Genomic DNA, 21,681 nt, shown 5'->3' with positions numbered 1-21,681 from the left:
AAATGGGCAACTGTATTTAACCCTTGTGAATTGGGTTTGCTCTGAATTCCCTGTCAGCACCAGTAAAGCAAGATGCCATCCTTCAGCTAGTTTTACTTTCAAAATGTACACTGCTATTAAACTTTACAGTGTATAAATGACATTCCCTGCCTTTCTATAATACCTAAAAAAAACCAAAGAGTGGAACATTTAAGGAGGCCACACTTGGATATAGAACTGTATTGGATTAATTTCATGCTGAAAGTGTCTCCAGTGTGGTAAAAGGAGGCAATTTAAAGCCCTGTTAAACGCCATCTTTAAAAATCATCCTGAGGGAGATTTCATTCAGATTTTTTTACAATTTTAAACTGCCTATGGAATGGCACCCTGCTTTATTCTGATTCCAAGCGCTGTTCAATATATATATGTTGAAATGATTAATATATATATATATATGTATATATAGAGAGAGAGAGAGAGGCTGAATTAAAAAAATAAAAAACTTCACAAAAAGGAATACTTAAAAAATGATGTCATTTAAGCTTTCGGTTCTTAAGGAGCCAGTGAAATTTCTATGCAAGTCAGAAAGAGGCCTCTTACAGCTGAATAAAGACCCGGACGCACTTGAGAATGAAATGATTCAACTCAATGAGATTTTCTTGGTAAAATAATTAGGATGCACCTTGAAGTACATTAACTACACTGTAGTTACATTAGTTACATTCTGTCATTTTCATTGTTCCTCTCAAAGGGAAAGTCTGAATTTGCACCAGGTTTGCATCACATTGCTGGTTGAAAGGCTTACATTCTCCTAGTGTTTCCACCTCGAAGGGAGGGCTGTAGCTTCCGTGGTTGGTGGAAGAGAGGGTTCGGATCTGGAACACGTAGACAGTCCCTGGCTTGAGGTTATGCACTGTCATTGGTGTGGATGCTGTTTTAACTGTCGAGTAGCTTTGATCCTTCTGGTCCTGTGAAATACAAATACACTGGAGTAAGAACGCTTTGTGATGTGAGACGTATGTGTTTAAGCCCCTTCCTTACAACCATACACTCTAACGACAATGTATTTTAGTTTAACAGAAGGACAGTGGTTTATGTTTTAGTAATACTCTTGTCTTGGGTTATAACAAACACATATTAATCTTTTGTCATTTTCATGAACCAGTGGCTATGGTTTCTCAGAAGGTCTCACTTGCTATACAAAACCAAGTGTGTCACTTGCGGAATGAATTACTTCTAATAGAAAGGCCCTTTAAATGTGTAATACTAAGACTGATAAAGTGGCAATTTATGTTCCACGTGTTACACTAAGTTCTGCAGAGGCTTTGAATGTTAAAAATAGTTTTCAGTTTAAAACATTTTTTGGTTAGTTTTTTGGTTTTGAAGGAACCTTCATTGATTTCTATATTGCACACCCCACTGGAAGCTGTCATCTTAAATAGCTTGTACCCATGGGCGTCCGCAGATAGATGCAAGGGGGGGCACGTGACCCCCCCCCCCCCCCCCCCCCAGAATCTGAATTTACAAAAAAAAAAGTCATTTTAAAAGGGGACACGATGAAAACACAGATGCTGGCGAGTAAATGGCTCCTGAGTATTATGTTAATTTAAGGTAGTGCTAAGGAAAGGTCATGTGTGCGTGACGAATCATGACCATTTTGCTAATTTGCATACATTTTGCGTCGTGTTTTGTATCATTTACGGCAGTTCTGACAGCGAGCCTGAAGAAGATGCCAGCGCCTGGAGTGAAAGGAAAGTTTGCTTCCAAATGTTTTTCCACCTCATTCCGTTTAGAAAAACATCCTCAATCACACATGTACCAGCAGAGGGAGTTGAAGTGATCACAACGAGTGATCATATCCCATAAATGCAAAAAAATGACACACTGAAAAAAAACACCACTCTACAGCAAGCAGTTCTCAGAAATCCTGCTATGATGTCAACACGAAATGGATTCTGAATTCCAAATGAGCAGCTGGTCTAATTAAATGAATATAGAAGATTAGTACAATGGGAACATTTTTCATTCAGCTCGTCATAGTAAATGGTAGCACAGTAATGAAAGCACCTGCATGTATTACACATGTTTTAGTTCAGCTACTTTTCATTTATGTTCATGATCTTCTTTTGTTAACTTCAAAAGTTTGATCTCTTTTTTTCCTGCTGTACACATTTAAAAATCAGTGAAAAACATAATAGACATTTTCTAGAAAAAAAAAAGAATGAGTGAAAGACCTTTTCGTAATATTTGATTTCATATTCCGTTCCGTTGTTGCTTGGGTAGCTGGGCTCTCGCCATGCTAAGGTGATGCTCTTCTGGTCGATTTTGTCGGTGTGAATGTTGCTGATAAGTGAGGGAGCTGCAACAGACAGAGAGATGAACAGTTAACGTTGAACATTTTCTGCAAAGTATACAAGTCATATATACAACAGGGCGATGAATACAAGCTGACTTGTAGAAACTGATGACAGAGTGACTATGAAGACTATCTGCACTCCTGCTTTGCTGCTGTATACCAGTTTTTTTCATGCAATGCCCTTAGATTGTATTTGCTGGACCAGAAACTATGTTTTAAAATAGCTATGGGGTTAATACACCACATAATCTGACCAGGAATGACTCAAATGACTTTCCAATTCCAGTTTTATAATCATCCTTGATGTTGAATTATCTATTACATGACATTTTGAAATTCAGAAGGTTTTTCTCCTGTTTAATATTCTACAACAAAAAGCCCAAAAGAAGAAGAAAGAAAAGGTTTAAAATATCTTTACCAATTTGAAATAATTTTAGACAGGGTTGTGAGCACAGATTAGTCTTGTATAGCAGAGGCCGGTATATTTAATTCTTAATAAATGAATACACTGCAGTTGAACTGCCTTGCAGCAACAGTGAAAATAGCTTTTAATTCATTTCAGTTTAATGGATAAAGGAATGGCTTTCCAGTTTTCAAAGAGAAAAAGGCTTCTTACCATCTGACCTGAAATTATCTAGGAGAAGATGTCGGACTCAGTCAGTAAAGTTAGTGAAGGATATTGAAGCAAATGGTAAAACTGACACACAAGCATGGGGTTTTATATCTAGCGGTTAAATATTCATGACAGCCACCCACATACTGAAAGTAAAATTAAAAAAACATATGGCCCCCACACCACATGTATATGTAAATCTATAACAGGAGCATGTGGTGGTTCTAACTGTATTACATATGACACTGTGGCTAAAGTTTACCATAGCGAAGTATAATAAAGCATAGGCAGCCACTGTAAAGCCCAGAGACTGTATTTAAAAATTACAAAAAAAACCCCAAAAACATGGTAGACTATGGGAAAAGCAAAATTAAATGCTAGGGGAACTGTATTTGAAGCTACTCTACTTTTGAAACAGCCTGAGAGGGCTGTTACATTTGCAAAACACCTGTACATGTATTAAATGAGGCTGCTATTAGACATCAATGGCTTCTAATTTGCATTTTCAATGAAGCGTTTCTTTCTTTGAGCAAAAGTTTTAATCGGATACTAAGCAAGGACTGAAATTTTGTGGATTGGTAATTTACATTTTTATATCTTTTTATTTTCTTAATCCTGAGTTCAAATACGTTTCTGGAAAAAAAAAAAAAGACAGCAAAGTTTATGTGATTGTAAATGAAGACGTAATAACTGTTTTCAAAAAACAAAACTATTATCTGGGATTAATGATGCCGATGATTATCTGTATTGGGCTGTGACTGGAATACAGAATGTCCTTCTTTGTGTTTAAGTGTAGGAGGATGGAACCAAATATAATGCAAATCCTAAATCAAAAGGAAATTAGAAAAAAAAAAAGTGATATTTATGTTTCTGGCCCCAGGGATGTACTGCATGTGAATATTAATACCATTTAATCACTAATAACTTTCATTATAACTTTATTACATATGATCATTTTAAGTAATCATATCCATTTGTAGGAAGTGGAGTACAAGTATCATAAATTAAACCCAAAATAGAATAATAAATACATGTTTAAAAGCTTAAAATGAATATTTCAGCATGGCTTTCTAGTGTACAGAGCGATATTATATATATATATATATGAAGAAGTCATCACAGCCATTTCCAGATAGTATTAAGCCAAAACAAATAATGTCACATTATCGCATACATTTAATTTGATATGCAGTCTTTTAACAGGAAATTGATAATCATGTGTCTGTTTTATAACGTGGGTTAATGTCCACTGGGTGCTAAGTTGGGCACCATACACATTTCACTTGTGGCCTGTGCTGGATTTGAACCAGGGGCACCAGAGGTGAAAGGCATGACAGAAAGTGAATAAGCCTTCTGCACCTCAGCCACCAAGAAACGAATGAAGAGATTCTACTCCTTAGATACTTTTACAGTTTATAAAGAGTTCCCCACACTGGTTATTTTGTGAATTAATGACTGTAATGGGTCCATGTGGCAAAGTGCCCCGCCCCTGTGTGCATTTGTGTGTTCTGTGTTGTGTATATGCGTGCGTATGTTAATGTTGGTGTATAGATTGGTACACGGGATATAAACGGGTCTGTGTTTCACGTGTGTTTAAAGTGTATAATTATATTTAGGCACGAGGATGGCACATCACTTCACGTGCAGATAAAATGTGTATAATGTGTGGCACGGGGTTGCACGTAATGAATTCACATGCTGGGATTCAAGTGAGTAATTAATTAGTAATTGAATCCCAGCACAACAGTATATATAGATGCACAGTTTCACTCAGTCGGGGTTGGTGTTCGGTGAGTGGAGAACGAGTGTGGAGAAGGAGAGTTAAAATAAGAACGGAAGAACGTAAATATAAAGTAAATAGTGTTTTCACTCACCGTGTTTGTTCGTCCCTGTTTGTTAGTGTCTGTCCGTTTTGTCTACCTGTTTATTTTGGCGTGAAGTGCCGTGTCCCGTGTTTTGTGCTGTTTTCAACCCTTTTATTTGTTAATAAACGCTGAGTGCAGCCATTGCACTCAGCTCATCATCAACCACTGTCTTTGTGTTTGAATTCCTTTCTGGTCTGACGCCACCCACTCCGGCCGTCTTTGTGACACGTGGTGTCATCGTGGGATAGCCGCGCCTCCAAGCGTCAGACCAGGAGGGGTCTGGATTTAAAAAAAAAAAAAAGAGGATTACAAATATTGTTTTGGGGGAAAAAAAAAAGAGAGAGTCAATGGCAGAAGACGCCATCAAACTGCGGGGCTGGTTCCTAGAGAATGCTGGGCTGGAGGCCCAGTCTCTGCCCATGGTCGTCCGGGCTCTGTGGATGATGGACTGTGAGAGATGGGAGGCATATCAGGAGGAACACACCCCAAACACCTTGGAGGAAGGTGTGGAGTTTGTCCTCAGCTACCTGGAGGCAACCATAAATGGAACAGCAGCCCAGGTAGCAGGACCACCAGCAGAGGAGTACCTGCTGTCCCCATCTCCACCAGCAGAGGGTGAGTACCTGCTGTCCCCATCTCCACCAGCAGAGGGTGAATGCCTGCTGGTTTTGCCTCCACAGCCCGAGCGGGAGGAGCCTGAGCGTCCACAGCCCAAGCGGGAGGAGCCTGAGCGTCCACAGCCCAAGCGGGAGGAGCCCGAACGTCCTACGCCTGAGTGGGAGGAGCCCGAACGTCCTACGCCTGAGTGGGAGGAGCCCGAACGTCCTACGCCTGAGTGGGAGGAGCCCGAACGTCCTACGCCTGAGTGGGAGGAGCCCGAACGTCCTACGCCTGAGTGGGAGGAGCCCGAACGTCCTACGCCTGAGTGGGGGGAGCCCGAACGTCCACAGCCCAAGAGGGGGGAGTCGGTGCGTCCACAGCCCAAAAGGGAGGAGTCGGTGCGTCCACAGCCCAAAAGGGAGGAGTCGGTGCGTCCACAGCCCAAAAGGGAGGAGTCGGTGCGTCCACAGCCCAAAAGGGAGGAGTCGGTGCGTCCACAGCCCAAAGGGAGGCAAGTCGGGGCTTCCACAGCCCTGGGACCCAAGCCACCAGCAGAGGGAAAATGCCTGCTGGTTCAGCCCCAAGAGCCGGAAGGGGAGGGGTTACAGGCTCAACCCCCTGAAAATTTTTGGGGGGGAGAAGGGCAGGATGCTGGTGTCCCCCAGCAGCCTCTCGCTATGCTGCTGAAGGCAGCACGGCGCGCACATGCCCAGCCGCCACAGCAGAGGGAGCCAGCACCGCCAGGAGCAGAGGAGCAGGAGCTGCCTCTGCCTCCGCCACCACCACCGCAAGGAGCAGAGGAGCAGGAGCTGCCTCTGCCTCCGCCACCACCACCGCCAGGAGCAGAGGAGCTGGAGCTGCCTCTGCCTCCACCACCGCCAGGAGCAGAGGAGCTGGAGCTGCCTCTGCCTCCACCACCGCCAGGAGCAGAGGAGCTGGAGCTGCCTCTGCCTCCGCCACCGCCTGGAGCAGAGGAGCTGGAGCTGCCTCTGCTGCCCGTACCTCCGCAGGGAGTACGGTGGCCGGAGCCCCAGAAAGGGGAGCTGCCAGCCACGAAGAAGGGGGATGAGGTCTGGAGACCACTTTCCCCAGCAGCAGTTTCGCTGCAGGAGTTCTTGTGGCCGGAGCCCCACAGGAGGGAGCTGCCGGCTATGAAGAAGGGGGAGGTCGGGGGACCACCTGCCCCCGCAGCTTTTTCGCTGCAGGACGGGACCAGCATGCTGTCGGCCGTGCCACTACCGGCAGGGGAGCTGACAGCATGTCCAGCCATGGGCCCACTAAAGCCTCCCTTCCCAGCCCGAGACTTTGGCCTGGACTGCTGGGTATTTAAGGGGGGAGGTGGCCGTTGAGGCCATGTGTGCTGCGCACAAGGGGGGGTATATGTGGCAAAGTGCCCCGCCCCTGTGTGCATTTGTGTGTTCTGTGTTGTGTATATGCGTGCGTATGTTAATGTTGGTGTATAGATTGGTACACGGGATATAAACGGGTCTGTGTTTCACGTGTGTTTAAAGTGTATAATTATATTTAGGCACGAGGATGGCACATCACTTCACGTGCAGATAAAATGTGTATAATGTGTGGCACGGGGTTGCACGTAATGAATTCACGTGCTGGGATTCAAGTGAGTAATTAATTAGTAATTGAATCCCAGCACAACAGTATATATAGATGCACAGTTTCACTCAGTCGGGGTTGGTGTTCGGTGAGTGGAGAACGAGTGTGGAGAAGGAGAGTTAAAATAAGAACGGAAGAACGTAAATATAAAGTAAATAGTGTTTTCACTCACCGTGTTTGTTCGTCCCTGTTTGTTAGTGTCTGTCCGTTTTGTCTACCTGTTTATTTTGGCGTGAAGTGCCGTGTCCCGTGTTTTGTGCTGTTTTCAACCCTTTTATTTGTTAATAAACGCTGAGTGCAGCCATTGCACTCAGCTCATCATCAACCACTGTCTTTGTGTTTGAATTCCTTTCTGGTCTGACGCCACCCACTCCGGCCGTCTTTGTGACAGTCCAACACAATCAGGAGGCTCCTTCAGCGGACTCCTTCAGAACTGCATTGGTAAACTGCTTACAAGATAAAGTGCTCTTGTAAAGAATATTGTAATGGGAGGTTCCAGTAAATTTGTAATCCTGTATCACTTCGGAGGTCAGAATCCATACCACAGTGCTTCACACACCGCCACAAAGCAGCTCTGTTGCACAAGCACACAGTATTTTACTAAGCAGCCTCTATTTAGCTTCTGCAACACTGCCACAGTAAAATCCTCAAGCAAAGTGGAAATGGAACGTCAAACTCAGACAGCTGTATTAGGAGATTTAGCTGACTGTAAAGCACGTTCCCCTTGTAGTCTTAAACTTAAAAAAGTCTTCTTAAGTGCAGATAGCCACACTTCGCCACATCTTAATTCCTACGGAATGATTCCCAGGAAATTCAGCTTAAACTGGTCTGCAAGTGCTATTTATTGCAGAGCTCATTAATCTTTACTTAAAAAAGAGCAATACATTATTCATATTTCTTTTCTTCTTGCTACCAACTTTCACTTTGACCTGATTCTTAATGGTCCATTAACTAAATTCATTCTGAGCTGAAATGTTTTATTTAAATTTGATATTCTAATACCTGTAACTCAAGGACAATGATATTATAATATTACCAACAAAGCAAGCTCTACACACACACACACATATAACATTGAAAAAACTATGTACCAAAAGGAGCAAAATCACAAAGAAAAAGGTAATGTTGGTACATAAAAATGTGGATAATTGATTAAAAAAACATAAATATAAATTATATCATAACATTGGAGGTATATATATATATAAAGATACCATGATATCCTTATTATTTATTTTAATTATAAAGTTGAAAAGATTGACTTGCACATGAAAGGGAACCTTTAGGCAGGGCCTAAGAAAAACTGAAACCTGACCTTTGAAGCCCAAACAAATGCTGACACAGGTATGTATGGAATACTGTCTGTATGTGTGGACGCTAGCAGTAAACTATAGCCCAAGGGTTAAAGAAGTAATCCATGAGGTATTTTAACACTCTCTCAGTAACTCTTCCAAGCCTCAGGGTTCAAAGCTACAGTCTTTAGATCAAGGCCCCATTTGTTTCCCTACATTGTGCTGTATTTGTTTGATAATCAATCATAAGACAAAATGGCCCGTGAACAGAAACACTATATTTTAGATTCTTATCAAATCAAAGACATTTTTCTATCTTGTAAATCAAATAACAACAGACAGGAATGTTCTGAAGACTATACTTCAATTGACAATGAACGCCAGTCACGCTCTCTATCCAAATAAAGCAGCGTTTAGGAAAACATATATGCAAATTACAATCACAGAAATGACAAGTGATAAAACACACACAGAGTAATGTTTAATTATCATTATGTAGACCTGCACCGACTGAAAGATAGGGCTGAAGAAAAAACAAGATCACACATTATGCACAAAGCGTGTTTTTAGTAGTCTGTGTATACTGTACATGCACACAAGTATAAAGAGCTACTGTAGGACAAGTCAAACGTGCAGGACATCAAACGGCTGGACTTTCCTTTGATAACAGCCCTTCTTAAAAAGGAACCTCACAGCCTAAAGGTTCCCTTTAATGTGAAGTTCAGGTCTGTCCTTTTTAACTTCCCATTTCATTCAAAAAGATGAAAGTGCCATCAAGACAGTGACAATGAGATTGTTACATTTTCTAACAGACTATGTTTATTCCATTTATCCAGTTCTAACCATGTCCTGCTGTTGCTTTGCTGCTAATCATCAATAGCTGGGAATTGAAACACCCATATAGAACATGAGCACATAAGAAGATGTACGAATGAGAGGTCAATGCTGCTATTGTTCCTCGGAGCTGCTTGCTCTATTGGGCCCTATAGGATCCCAGTGATTCAGCATCAACAACATGGCTTGGTAACCCATTCACTCACTACTCTGTGTGTAAAAAAGTGTCTCCTACTCTCTGTCCTGTCTCGTTGCTTGACCTCTCCAGTAAGTACCCAGTTTGGTTGATATAAAAAAATAACATTTGCACTGGATAACTAAACCTGTTTTGTCAGTGAAGGAGTACTTGAAATTGCATTGCATGAAACAGCGATGTCTACAAATCTGGCCCTTATAAAAGTTTAGTGTGGTAAAATGACACAGCAATGTTTCCCATGCCTTTACTACAGTGTTTGGTGATGCACTGCAGTTGCGGATTTTATCCCCTGTCGTTGAGATGAGATGAGGTTAAAAGCTCTTAAACATAAATGCTGACAAGCCCGGCTCTTTTGCATAGTGGTTTAGACGTATGATTGTGGTGTACGGGGTCACCGGTTCGTGCCCAGCCTCCACCCTGTTACTTTAGTAAGCTTTTACAAGTGATACATCCAATCTGCAAAGTGATCACCAACACAGCATAATAGCTACACACTATACTGCATCCCCAAACATATAAATCTAAGGGGGATGATATAACTATACAACCACTACCACTGAAGATTGTGTGCCTACAGCGACAGTCTGTGGAGTTATTAATTTATCCCAGGGAAAGGGTGTTCCCTGGCTGAGAGGCTGATTTCAACATTTATGGATTAGTGGATACCGTATGGGAGAGGCATAAACCAAAGCCAGCAACCACACTGTTAAGCCAAGTGCTAACTGTGGATACATAAGCAAGAGCGGACATGCACTGCCTGCACACAATCTGCTGCGTTATCAGTCCCAGACTCCCCTGGTAGAAAGGGCTGTACATGAAAGAGTAGAGCCAGCAAACACAGAAAGCAAATTTGCACGTTTTCTGAAAAGAGAGAGAGAGAGAAAATAAATTGACAAAGGAAGAATGGCATAGTTTGTCAGCACTGATAGAAAGGTTCGGGAGCTGGAATATAAGAAATGGTTGACTATTATCTGGATAAGCTTGTTTCAGCTGCAAAGGAAGAGAAAATTCACAGGTCAAAAAGTTAAATGAAAACTGAACTCACATGAACATGCACGTACGGTTTTCACAGTTTTATACAAGATTGTTTGAGGTATATTATATGAAAAAGCTTTGATGTACTGTATTATTTTTTTTTTCTACTAAGACTTAGACTGTACGGTTTTGTGCACCTTCATTTAGGGACCATGGTAGATGTTTCTCAAGATTAGTATTCGATATCTAATATGAATTCACTGCCAATTACTGATTGACTTTTCTTCCAAACTTCTCAATGCATAAGATTGCATATTTTATCAAAATGTGTTTCAAACATTCTTTGAATTTCCTATACTGACGTCTCTGTCTGTCCATTATTACAGAATGTTGGAGCACTGAGAAATAAACTACTGATTAAACCATAAGCTCATCTAGATAATTATCTACATTTCAGAATATTTATATTTTTACCTGTTTAATATCTTTTTGTATGTGTCCTCTGTCATTCTCTTGTTGGTTCTGCTCCTCTCATTATTTGACCGTGCTTGCCCACTATTTTTGTTTCTCTAGACTCATGTTGTTTCTCTTTAATCATAGCAATTAGTATTCCGATAGTCAAACAGGGTTAAAATAAATTTGTGCCGGATATTAAAATAAATGCAAACTCTTGCTGCTATTATCCTGAAATTTAATTTGGGTCAAATGCCCGGAATGAATACGGCACTGTGTATTTTCACAGCCAGAGGCATCTGGTACAGAGAGACAGGTATTATCATTTATATGATCACAGAAATTGAAAAAGTGCTTTTTATTTGGCAATAAAAGCTCCCCCAGGATCAAATCGTCTTGGAGCTGCGGTCTTTGCATTTTGCAGAATGACATTTTGTAATCCAGATCAAATAAAGTACAGGCCAGCGACAAATACATTTACATCTAAATTACACAATTATGATACATGCTGTACCCAGACTGACAGATTCTACTCAATCTATATTGCACTGGGTACATGTTTTCCAAAAAACAAACACACAAATATAACACTTCCAAACAGTATTGTACATAGTAATATAATAACATTCTATGTATTTTTTTTTTTTTTTTTACGTAAATCAAAATTAAGCTTGGGACTAAAAATAGATAGTTATACAATTCTGCCCAAGCTTTTAATACAGTGTATTTTAAATGGTGCAAACATACACCGTTATCCACAACTATTAAACACTCAAATACTGCCAAATTTTGAAGAACATAAATATATGTCAATACTGGATTGACCTACTATTAGGATTGCATTTATTTCAGTGTTGTAGGTTTGTAAGAAGGGAAATAGAGGAGACTTGCTAATACCTTGTGCTGCCCTGTCCTACAGCCATTCAAATGTGATTTCAGACTCTTGCTGAGTTTAACTGCCTTCAACCATTATCATAATTAGCCCTTGAGAATGTTTTTCAAATACGACTGCTAAATGATGTCATAACCTTTTAATTACCTTGTTTTAGACACAGCTTTGAAGAAAAGCACAGGCAAAAAGGAAAGCAATTTACGGCTATATGATCAAACTCCAATAAAATGATTTCCAGCAGAATCAAAGCACATTTCCTTTTTAATCAAATTGCCTGGCAAAACATGATTTCCATTTATCTCCATTAACTTTGGATATTAAATGGATTTCTATGCAAATTCATTAAAAAAACAACTCCATATTGGGAGATAAAAATGGAATAACCAGACCTCTGAGGCTCATGGTATTTTATATGAGTAGCACTTGCTATCAGAAATGCTAAGAACCAAGAAAGCATTTCATGCTGTTGAGGAAAATCCTACATCAACCTTCAGTCGTTTTCCCAGATTGACCCTTTGGTAAATTCTGCTTCCAGTGCCTTTGTCTTCTGAGGATGTCACAGGGCATAACAAACAATTAATTACACCGCAGAGCAATCAAAACACGCCTTAAATGGAAGAATGCTTAAAGCAAAAAAAATAAATTGAAACAGTCTACATAAAGATGGTGTAGCTCTTGTTCTTGGAAGACTGACCCCTACAGCTGGTCATTTAGACTGTCCTCTTAACTGCCTCTATTGTTGTCACTTAGCAATAGGCAGTAAACAGATACCACTATATGCTGACCGCTGAATAGCCATCATTAACGTAAGAACATCTATGATGAACAAATGATGTAGGAAAGGAACCAATTTAATTGCATTTGGGGATCAGCTTGAAAGCTTTCAGTGCAAGTACCTATCTTTCTGTTACTTTCCTTAACATTTTTTATTTGTTGCCTAAAACATGTTGTATCTGTAGGTATGCATAGGGTGAAGCGCGTTCATGAACTGTGAAGTTTAGTCATTACATGCTTTACATATATGTGACAGGATGAGCGTCTATTATTTAAGAAAGAATTGTTTTCATTTTCTGGGTGCTTATCTCCCCGTAATGACTCGCTCACCAAATGACTCCCTTTAGTGCTATTGCCCATATATTGGTGAAAAGGAAATACAAAGAGAAAAAATAGCAACTGCATGTACCTTTTCAATTTCAAATTAATTTTGTTGCATCAATGTAGGCCTAGTCTGAATATTTTCTATAAAAAATAAAATAAAAAAAAACCCACAATGGTCTGGTTTCAGACCCTGACTAGCACTAATATTTGACTTTGTTACCAAAGGTAAAATGAGGCAGTGCAAGACTGGTGCTGATTGGGGTCTGTGGTATTCAATTACCTAAACACAAAAATCATATAGGGCCACTCCCTAATAATTACAAATAATCTCAAACCTATCACAAGTTCTAAATCTTTCTGTCATAAGGACATGTCTTCTTTTTGGCAGTCAGGCCTGTAGTTTCACAGAGAAAGGGAGTAACTGCACACTGAAGCAATGACCTAGCTATTGGGTAGTAGATATTCTGCCTTGCTCACCAAATTTGCTTGTTTTCCTTCACAGGATTTTCTTCAAAAACAGCAGCTTGCCTATCTATCAAAACACCCTTATGAATAATGTGGTCTCCAAAAGTGATTTCTACACTGCAGAGATTTCAAAAGGGAATCACTTGATGTAAAGTCGCCTGGAATTCCTCTCCTACTTGAGCTGAAAGACATTTTAAATGTTTCCAACAAACAAAACAACCGTGAATGAGAACTGACAACTGAAGAATCGTCTTAGCCAGTGACGGTAAGCATGATAGAAGGAGACGTTCTAAAACTAATTGCAAATTAAAACAATACTGGGAATGTTCTTTCCGATGAAGCATTCAGTGAAAGAAGCTTAGTCATCATAAACTACAGTTCAAGACCAGCATTGGGCCCCTGAGACGTAAACTACAGCTGATTAATACAGGAGGAGGTTCATTAAATTCTAGGACTATCTCTCCCTCTGTAGTTAGAGGCCTTATTTTCTTTCAACTACAAAGGACCTTGACTCGACACTAATTAAGTGAAAACAGTCAAGGATGGTAACAGAGAAACTGAACCCAAGATGTTGTCAAGAAGTACAAGTCAAAGGAACACAGAGTTAGTCATACAAAGTGCAACTAATTTCTGCCATAGCGCCCCTTTCTGAAAACTATATAACCTGCATATAACAATATATCACACTGGCTTTATTTTTCAGTACTTGCTCTTAAAAAAATAGTAAACACCAAGGGTTATCATAAATAAATGTAGCTGTGTGAAGTGTGTGGCAGAGATGACAGGTGGATGACGTCACAGACCCGGAAGGAACACACAGACAGGAAGTACTGGGGTTGAAACTGAGGCGCTCAGTGTTTTATCAAATAAACACAAATAAAGATTTAAACAAACAAAACACACAAAAGAAAAGGGCAAGTTGGCCAACAAAACAGATTTCAATAACGAGTACCTTTTTGTAATACTAACACCGGTAGCAATCGTCTCTTTGTTTTCGCGCCTCTCAACTTTTAGCTCTCCCTCAGCTCTTCCCCGTGCAGCTAGACTGCAGCTCTTTTATTCGGCCATAGTCTGCTTCTGTTAGGATAAACTTGCCTTTTATAAAGGACCTTTCCACAGGAGCAATGTCTCAAAAACGCTTTACAGAGACAGACTAACCACTTACAGGCAGACACCTCCCTGAAAAAGTAGCAGCACACTTTACTCAACAACCCAACAGACTTTTCCCATTTATTTTCCTCCCAAATATTATAGATTTTTTTTTTTAATAATGTAAGAGTTATTCAAGGTGATAACGCTGCAGGCTGAGATATGTTTAAAGAGACCAGTTACACTGTGAGGCAACTTATCTTCCCCAGCTTTTCATTAGCTCAGCAGTAGAATCAACCCAGCATTTGGCTTGGGATCCAGGTTTGTGCACAAGCCTAATAGATACGCTTACTAGAGTTTTTTTTTTTGGCTGAGTCTGTGGATCCTTAACAAAATGATATAGGACTTTTTAATTGTTGTATTCCAGAATCGAATGCATATTATCTCATTTAAATTATATATATATATATATATATATATATATATATATATATATATATATATATATATATATATATATATATATATATATTTGTGATCCAAAAATGATCACCACAAGAATTTGATCTCCAAAAACATTTCTTTAGCAAGAAAACCGAGTGCCGTTCAGTGTACGACCTTGTCCATGTTGTATCAAGGTCACACACTAAAATGACTTCCCAAGGACTTGAAACCATGGGAGTTGGCCCACTGCTCTAACCACTGGGCTAAGCTACAGTAACTGACTTCAAGCGGAATTCTGTAAACCTGCTTGACATCTTGTGATACCAGATAAATAACTCAGGCAGCAATAAGTGCAAAACTGCATGAGATTTTTTTTGTCCCTCAGAGTCTGCAACACCTCACATTAGACCGCACCTCATTGGGTTCACCTCTCCCCCGTTCTGTCACCTCTATTCTGTCTCACTCATCAGTTTCCTCCCAGCTGGTGTTTAAGTACATGATTACACCCTCTTGCCTGCACTCCCCCCAGGCTCTGCTCTCACAGCATGCTGGATGCTCAGCCAGAACGAACACATCACCACCACTCTTCGATGCTAAGGCTGTAGCCGCAGTGGCAGGAGTATAACTCTGTGCTCAGGCAAGCAGAACTGCCTCAACTCCGGAGTGCAAAAAGTCATCTCATTTTATTATTTATTGTGGATGTTGTTTAATATAGAACATTATTGTTCTAGCATCCCCTTACCTGAACCCAAATATATATTTGTGCAGGGTTATTCATAAGTCACAATAAGAAAACCTGGTTTTAATATTCTGATACCGCTGGCAAGTCCTTGTTTATGCGCCTGATTTAACTGTGGTTATTGTCTTTCCTGTGCACCACAATTCATTACTTTGAGTACAGTGACTTCCAAAAAACCTTTATCTGGTTTATTGTGAAAGTACTGTATGTAAGTCAATAATAGAAGAGGAGAGGCAAGTTTACTTTGGTCTGGCATAGAGTCTGTGCCAAACTAATTGGCCAAATAGTGTATTGCTTGGGCCAAGAAGGGGGCAGTAATAAAAGCGATTGGAGAGTTTTTACAGTGATATCTAGTACACCTTGGAGCCTAGCTTAGTCAGATCCAGAAGCTAAGTAAGGTTGGACCTGGTCAGAAGTTGGACAGAAGACCTCCAGTGAAAATCAACTGCTGTACGAAGGCCTACTGGTGTCTTACTGTAGATGGTGTTGCTTACCTTTAAAGGGACTGACACAGTAGCAAGACAATTAATGAGTGTGAAACAGGTTATACGTGTTTCCCACTGCTTCAACCTGCAATACCGTACATCATCATCAAAATACCACAATGAGACACAGAAACTGACTTTGATTCATGTAACACATTACAACTAAAGAGGCAGGAACATTGTTAGTTATTTCATAATTGGTCTTTGAAAGGGAACCGTAACTGCGTGAATTAATAAAAGCAAGTAACACTTTGCAGCAAGTGCCTCTTAATGACGCTGAATGACTGTTAAATGACTGTGGAAGAAAGGAAATGTGATATTTAATTTAGAATATGCATTACACTTTAGAATAACTGGGCAACATCTACCAGCTTGCTAAAGAATGTTGATATTGAAGATAAGAGAAAAGGGAGTAACACGCAGCTGGTGCATTTACCCAGCATATAACAGAAGTGTCAGAAGCTGGTTATGCATATGCATCAAGTTTTGAGATTCAAAATACTTCTGATCAATGACTGGCTTTTTGATAACACGTTTTTGAGAGTTTGCACAGCTGATCTTTCACATAAAAAACTACCCAGAGATCTATGACACCTCCCCCCCCCCCCCCCCCCTGCAAAGCATATACAGGATGTGAGCCACAGATGTCTCAGCCCTAAGGGTGTAAAGTCCAATACAGTACCATATTAAACATTATTACTTGAACTCTGTATTGCCAAATGCCACTTTCAGACACAACACTATTTTCGTTTTTCTTTCTTTATTCATGTTATGGTTACATGCCAGGTAAGTGGGTGTATGACTGGTAAGGGTTAGTTGTGGAGTAACCAACAACATTTTCAAGGGTAAATGGACAATCTATTAGCGATTATCAGTATAACATTTGTTTTGCTTCAGTAGGAACATTAGTTGTTCCATAACTATGGCAGAGCTTGAGTGATATGTTTTTTAGAACCTCATACTGCTGCTGGTTGACAGTGTACCAATTTGGAAGTTGATTTTAGGGAAGGAAGGCAGACTATGGGGCATTGTTAACAGACACCAAAGAACTATATTTGAGTGTAACATTGGACACTGCAGCTTGCAGCCATTACAATTTTTTTATTTTGCTGTGACCGCTGAATACACAGTCTAGACCTGTCTTCCAGACAAATCAAATGTCATGAGCAATCTCATAAATAAGCGTGGACTGAAAAATATAACCAGAGCATAGAAGACTAAATGCTTTCCAAAAACACGCCACATTACAGTCATTTTTTTTTGTTTTTTTTGTTTTTGGTCTGAAAGAATATTTACATTTTTTTTTGTTATTAAATGCATCATTTCTTTTTTTTCTCAAACATTTATCAATTACAATGGTTGATAAATCATACTTGTTTCTTTTTTTGTTTTATAGCCAGTCAAAATCTAAAACAGTGGGACCATAAATTATCCCTTTGCATGAATTACTCCAAAAAATGGGTTCTTCAACTCCCATGGAGCTTTTATAAATGAAACAAATCAGACATGGTCCAGCGAATCACTTCCCACAGAAACAGTACATTTTGAATAACAAGAACATGCATGCACTGTATCTGTAGAATGACAACCACTTCCCAGAAGCGTTTAGATCATAATACCTCTATTACATTCTACATCCTAGGGCCATTCACTGTATAGCACAGCTACAGAGAAATTGCTGGTTATTACTCAGTATATTTCATTGTTCACCTCAATATTGGGTTAAATGGAGATACAAAGATCATCTTATTCAATCTTGTCATGGGATAGTTAAGAAGGACACTGGGAGTCTAACGTGATATTGGCATATAATACCGTAAGGCTCTGTACATTACAAATGTTAATGATTCCTCTTAACATGAATAAACAAAGATAAGTGTCAGTGCTTTGGGTGCCAGTATTACACTTCATACCTTACATGTATGATGAGCAATGTCTTTGGAGAATCAATGAACTGAAATGCCAAGTCCTATCACATATCTTGTAAATTAAATGTATCCAGTAATAACCACGCTGTTTTTGTATAACTTCTAAATGGTTTGTACAAATACAATTCCCGGTGCTTTGGAATAGATGATCACTATGGGAATGATTATATTTCCCTTGCACAAATTCAATATGCTGCAGCATATTTACAGATATCACATTTCGGTGGCACTCAACTGTAGACTAAACCTTCTTCAATCATAAAATGTAGCTATATGATAGTAAAATGGAGCGATGAAGCATATCGGGTTTAGTTTCTATGTTCTCTCGCTCTCCTAAGTACTGTACATGGCCTTGGTTCCAAGCGTCCACAATCATAAAACTTGCATTTTAAAAGACCTTGTTTGACATTGAAAAGTACATGCAAGATTACTGACCAGGAGGTCTGTCTGCTGTTCAATAGCTATTTTGCAGTGTTAAGTATAGTCACATTTAGATGACATGCAGTGTGTGTGTGTTTATTAGAGACTGAAGTTGTGTACAGTGTTTAATGGACTAATACTTGTTGTAGTTCACCATTCTCAATTTGAGTTAAAGACGTGCCAGTATAAATGCTTATTAAAACCTGTAATTATTTTGAAAATTGGCAAGACCTCAAGGGTGGGCTTGGAGCCAGGGGTCTCTACATCGTTCCTGACAGTGTGTGGCCAGTGTCTCTTTTCCTTCCAGCTGCAGTCATGTTTGCAGAACCTCAGCTGGGCTATTCACAGTACATGACACCCTTTAAAAAGTCACAACTTGGCTTCTCATTCCCCTCGCTTGGGTACCTGCATTATGTATACGGACTGTACCTTCAAGTAGGTCACCAAATCCTTCGAAAGTTAAGTAGCTTACATCTGCTTGCTTTGGTATGTGATAGTACTGCATTCACTTAAAGTTTGTGAGTCATTAAAAGGCTGGATTGAAGCTGGATTGAAACTATACTGTATACTGAAAACAATTCAGAGATACAGTACTTGGGATTACTTCTTAAATTATTGTAATGTTTGACTGGCATGATATCATTCTGCCTATTCCATGACCACTGTTTGTCATAAGAGTGGATTCTAGTAAAAAAATATATATATATTTAAAGCGGTGCTTCACTAATTATTTGTCATGACCTGCCATGTTCCCACAGCTCGTTTGCAAGGATTAGCCTCATTTAGTCTTAAAATACGTACAGAATTGCTAATAATGATCTTATTTCATTCATTTTCACCTCTAAAGACATGGGTCATTGTTTTCGGTGAGAGAGGATCCTGGCTAGCCTGTAGTTTCTGCAAAAGAAGTAATAATTACTGCAGATAAGAGAAACAAAAAGCTGGAAGCCTCAAGTGTCCACACAGCTGCCTGCCAGTTAAAACAGCTTACCTTTTGATGTCACTTTCAATAAGATAAAATGACAAATGGAAAAAGCAGGAAATTGGACAAGTCAGGTGCCTTTCAACAATAAGGCATCTACTGATTAAAATGAATAGTTTAAAGGAAGCAGAGGATTGATATAAAACATTTTTTTTATACTATACAATTCTGATAGCATATTCAACACCACAATATGAAGTCTGAATGGCCATGCTGGTCAACATATGTATGGACATGGTGGTTATATCTTTTAAATTGGATCAGCTATGTCTATGTCTATGTCTATGTGTTTGTAGGCTATGTGTATCTTTTTTTTAACATATCTGTTAAAAAGGTTTCACCAAAAGTACAATTTAAAAGGTAAAACTATAAAGTGTACTGAAGAAGGCACTAGCTGAAACGTCTGCTTGACGTAGTTTCTTAAAGTTTCACCTCTGATTGAGCATTTTTTAAAATATTTGTTTAGTTATGGGTGAAATCACACAATTTAGAATAAAATAAAATAAATCTTCAATTTGTACTCCTGTGCCATGCACTGCGCAATCCAATCAATGCTGTAGAGTGTATGGCGTCAAGCTTGGCACTCAGTCCCAAGGGTCAGCTTAAAGAAATCACTCAAAAGCAGCAAGTTAACTTAAAAAAATTCAATTGTTACACCGCCTGTGGCATAAAGAAAATACCCACGCAATCAACACATCTCGCCTGGTCGATAACAAGTGTTTCAATCAAATATATTTTAGACTTGCACAGTGCTCATAACAACCTTTAAATTTAAAATGATATATTTAACATTTAATCATAATGTGATGCGATTTCATTATTTTTCTTTTCATTAAAAATAAAAAAGTGTGACTAAGGTCGTCTCAACTGCCTCTCGTTTAATTGGGACAGCCGCTTATTCAGGCTATTTTTCCTTCTCCCGATAAAGTGGCATGGACTGTACTATTATGGCTTCCGGTAGACTTTTGCGATATCATTTTGTACGTTATTTGATTATTACATGATGTTAAATAGTCACATCGTCTTTTTTTTTTTTTTTTTTTTAAATTTAGGTGATGTAAAACATTTGGCCATAGCTGCATGTCTTCTACTATTTAGCTAGAAAGGCACCAATAGTGGTGATATTTTGAAAACCACTTGTCTAAAGAAAACATAACCTACTGTAAAACCATCCTGGTTTAAAACAAAATTATTAAAAGATAACAGTACGAGACCAACCCCCTGTTGCTTGCAGGGAACGCAAGATAAGTTCAACAAAGCATGATTAGTGGTTAGACTGAAGTCATTTTATTTTTAACAGTAGGGGGTTTAATATTCAAGATCTCATTCTTTTGTTCAATAAACAACAGAAACTGTGTCAAGTAGTAAACCTTAATCTGTACACTATATGGATTTTTAAAAGGTTGTTGCCTTCTAAAGTAAAAAATATCACCTGCAGCCATATTATTGCTGTATTATCATTAATACAACAAAAAATTAAAACTTAAAAAAAAAAATGCCCTTCTGTTGAATATGCTGTTGGGCACTGATCAATACAAGCTGGTATCCACTCCACTAGAGGCCAGCACTGCTGCCCTTGAGTGAACTTACTGGCCTTGAGGGGGTGAAAATCAGTTTGTATCTTACACAGCACTGATACAAGCCATCTAACACAAAGAATAAATATAATAATTACTGGTATTCTCACAAAGAAGCTTGTTTTGTGGGGAAAATAGCCAGCGTCCATGCAGTTAAAACTAAAACTAGAATTAAGAAAGCAGTGACCTCCTACTTTAGTGTTACATTGAACATCATTTTGAGATAGTTTCTTGGCGATATTCTTTCATGTATTCATATATCCACCCTGCATTTACTTTGACTAATACCAGACAGAGATGCCTCTGAACGCAGCAGGGCTAGGGAAATGAGGCTAAGCTATCCATCGTAATGGAATTCAGTGGCTCGAGGGGTACTTTGGGTGGCACAATAATTGAAATCCGGAACAAAGAGCTTTAGCGAGTAGGTTACATGTGTCTAAATCAAGCATGAAAGTTCCACTTACCTGCCAAGCTTGTGGAGACATTGATCTGGGCGTACTGTCTCTGCCAGGGGCTCAAGCCTGATACTCCATTCAGGGATTCCACTTGGAATGTGTAGTTCGTGTGTGGTAACAGGTTCACAATGGTAACGGTCCTGTCAATCAATCCTGTCTGCTGCGGCACAAAGCCAACACTGCTGCCACAGGGCTCACACTGCCCTGAAGGGCCAGAGCACCTGCTGCACACAACGCTGTATGAGACGTCCCCTCTGCCCCCCGAGTCCTCAGGGGGACCCCACTCTATTATGACAGTCGACTGCTTCATGCTGTACACAGGGTTAACGG

General features: G+C 39.6%; 1 protein-coding gene across 2 annotated transcripts in view; it reads right to left on the bottom strand.

The window, feature by feature from the left end:
* Positions 1 to 21,681, bottom strand: part of LOC117414191 (ephrin type-A receptor 7-like) — a 118,683-nt gene that overhangs the window by 26,181 nt on the left and 70,821 nt on the right. For both annotated transcript variants that reach the window (XM_034023983.3, XM_034023984.3), the window contains exons 5-7: positions 21,361 to 21,681; positions 2,214 to 2,338; positions 785 to 947 (exon numbers count right to left, since the gene is read on the bottom strand). The exon at positions 21,361 to 21,681 is cut by the window's right edge and continues 15 nt beyond it. In XM_034023983.3, the coding sequence (XP_033879874.3) occupies positions 785 to 947; positions 2,214 to 2,338; positions 21,361 to 21,681 (609 nt within the window). The remainder of the gene's footprint in view (positions 1 to 784; positions 948 to 2,213; positions 2,339 to 21,360) is intronic.

This window comes from Acipenser ruthenus, chromosome 25, assembly GCF_902713425.1.
Source record: "Acipenser ruthenus chromosome 25, fAciRut3.2 maternal haplotype, whole genome shotgun sequence".
Taxonomy (NCBI): domain Eukaryota; kingdom Metazoa; phylum Chordata; class Actinopteri; order Acipenseriformes; family Acipenseridae; genus Acipenser; species Acipenser ruthenus.
This window is presented reverse-complemented; position numbering and strand designations above follow the sequence as displayed.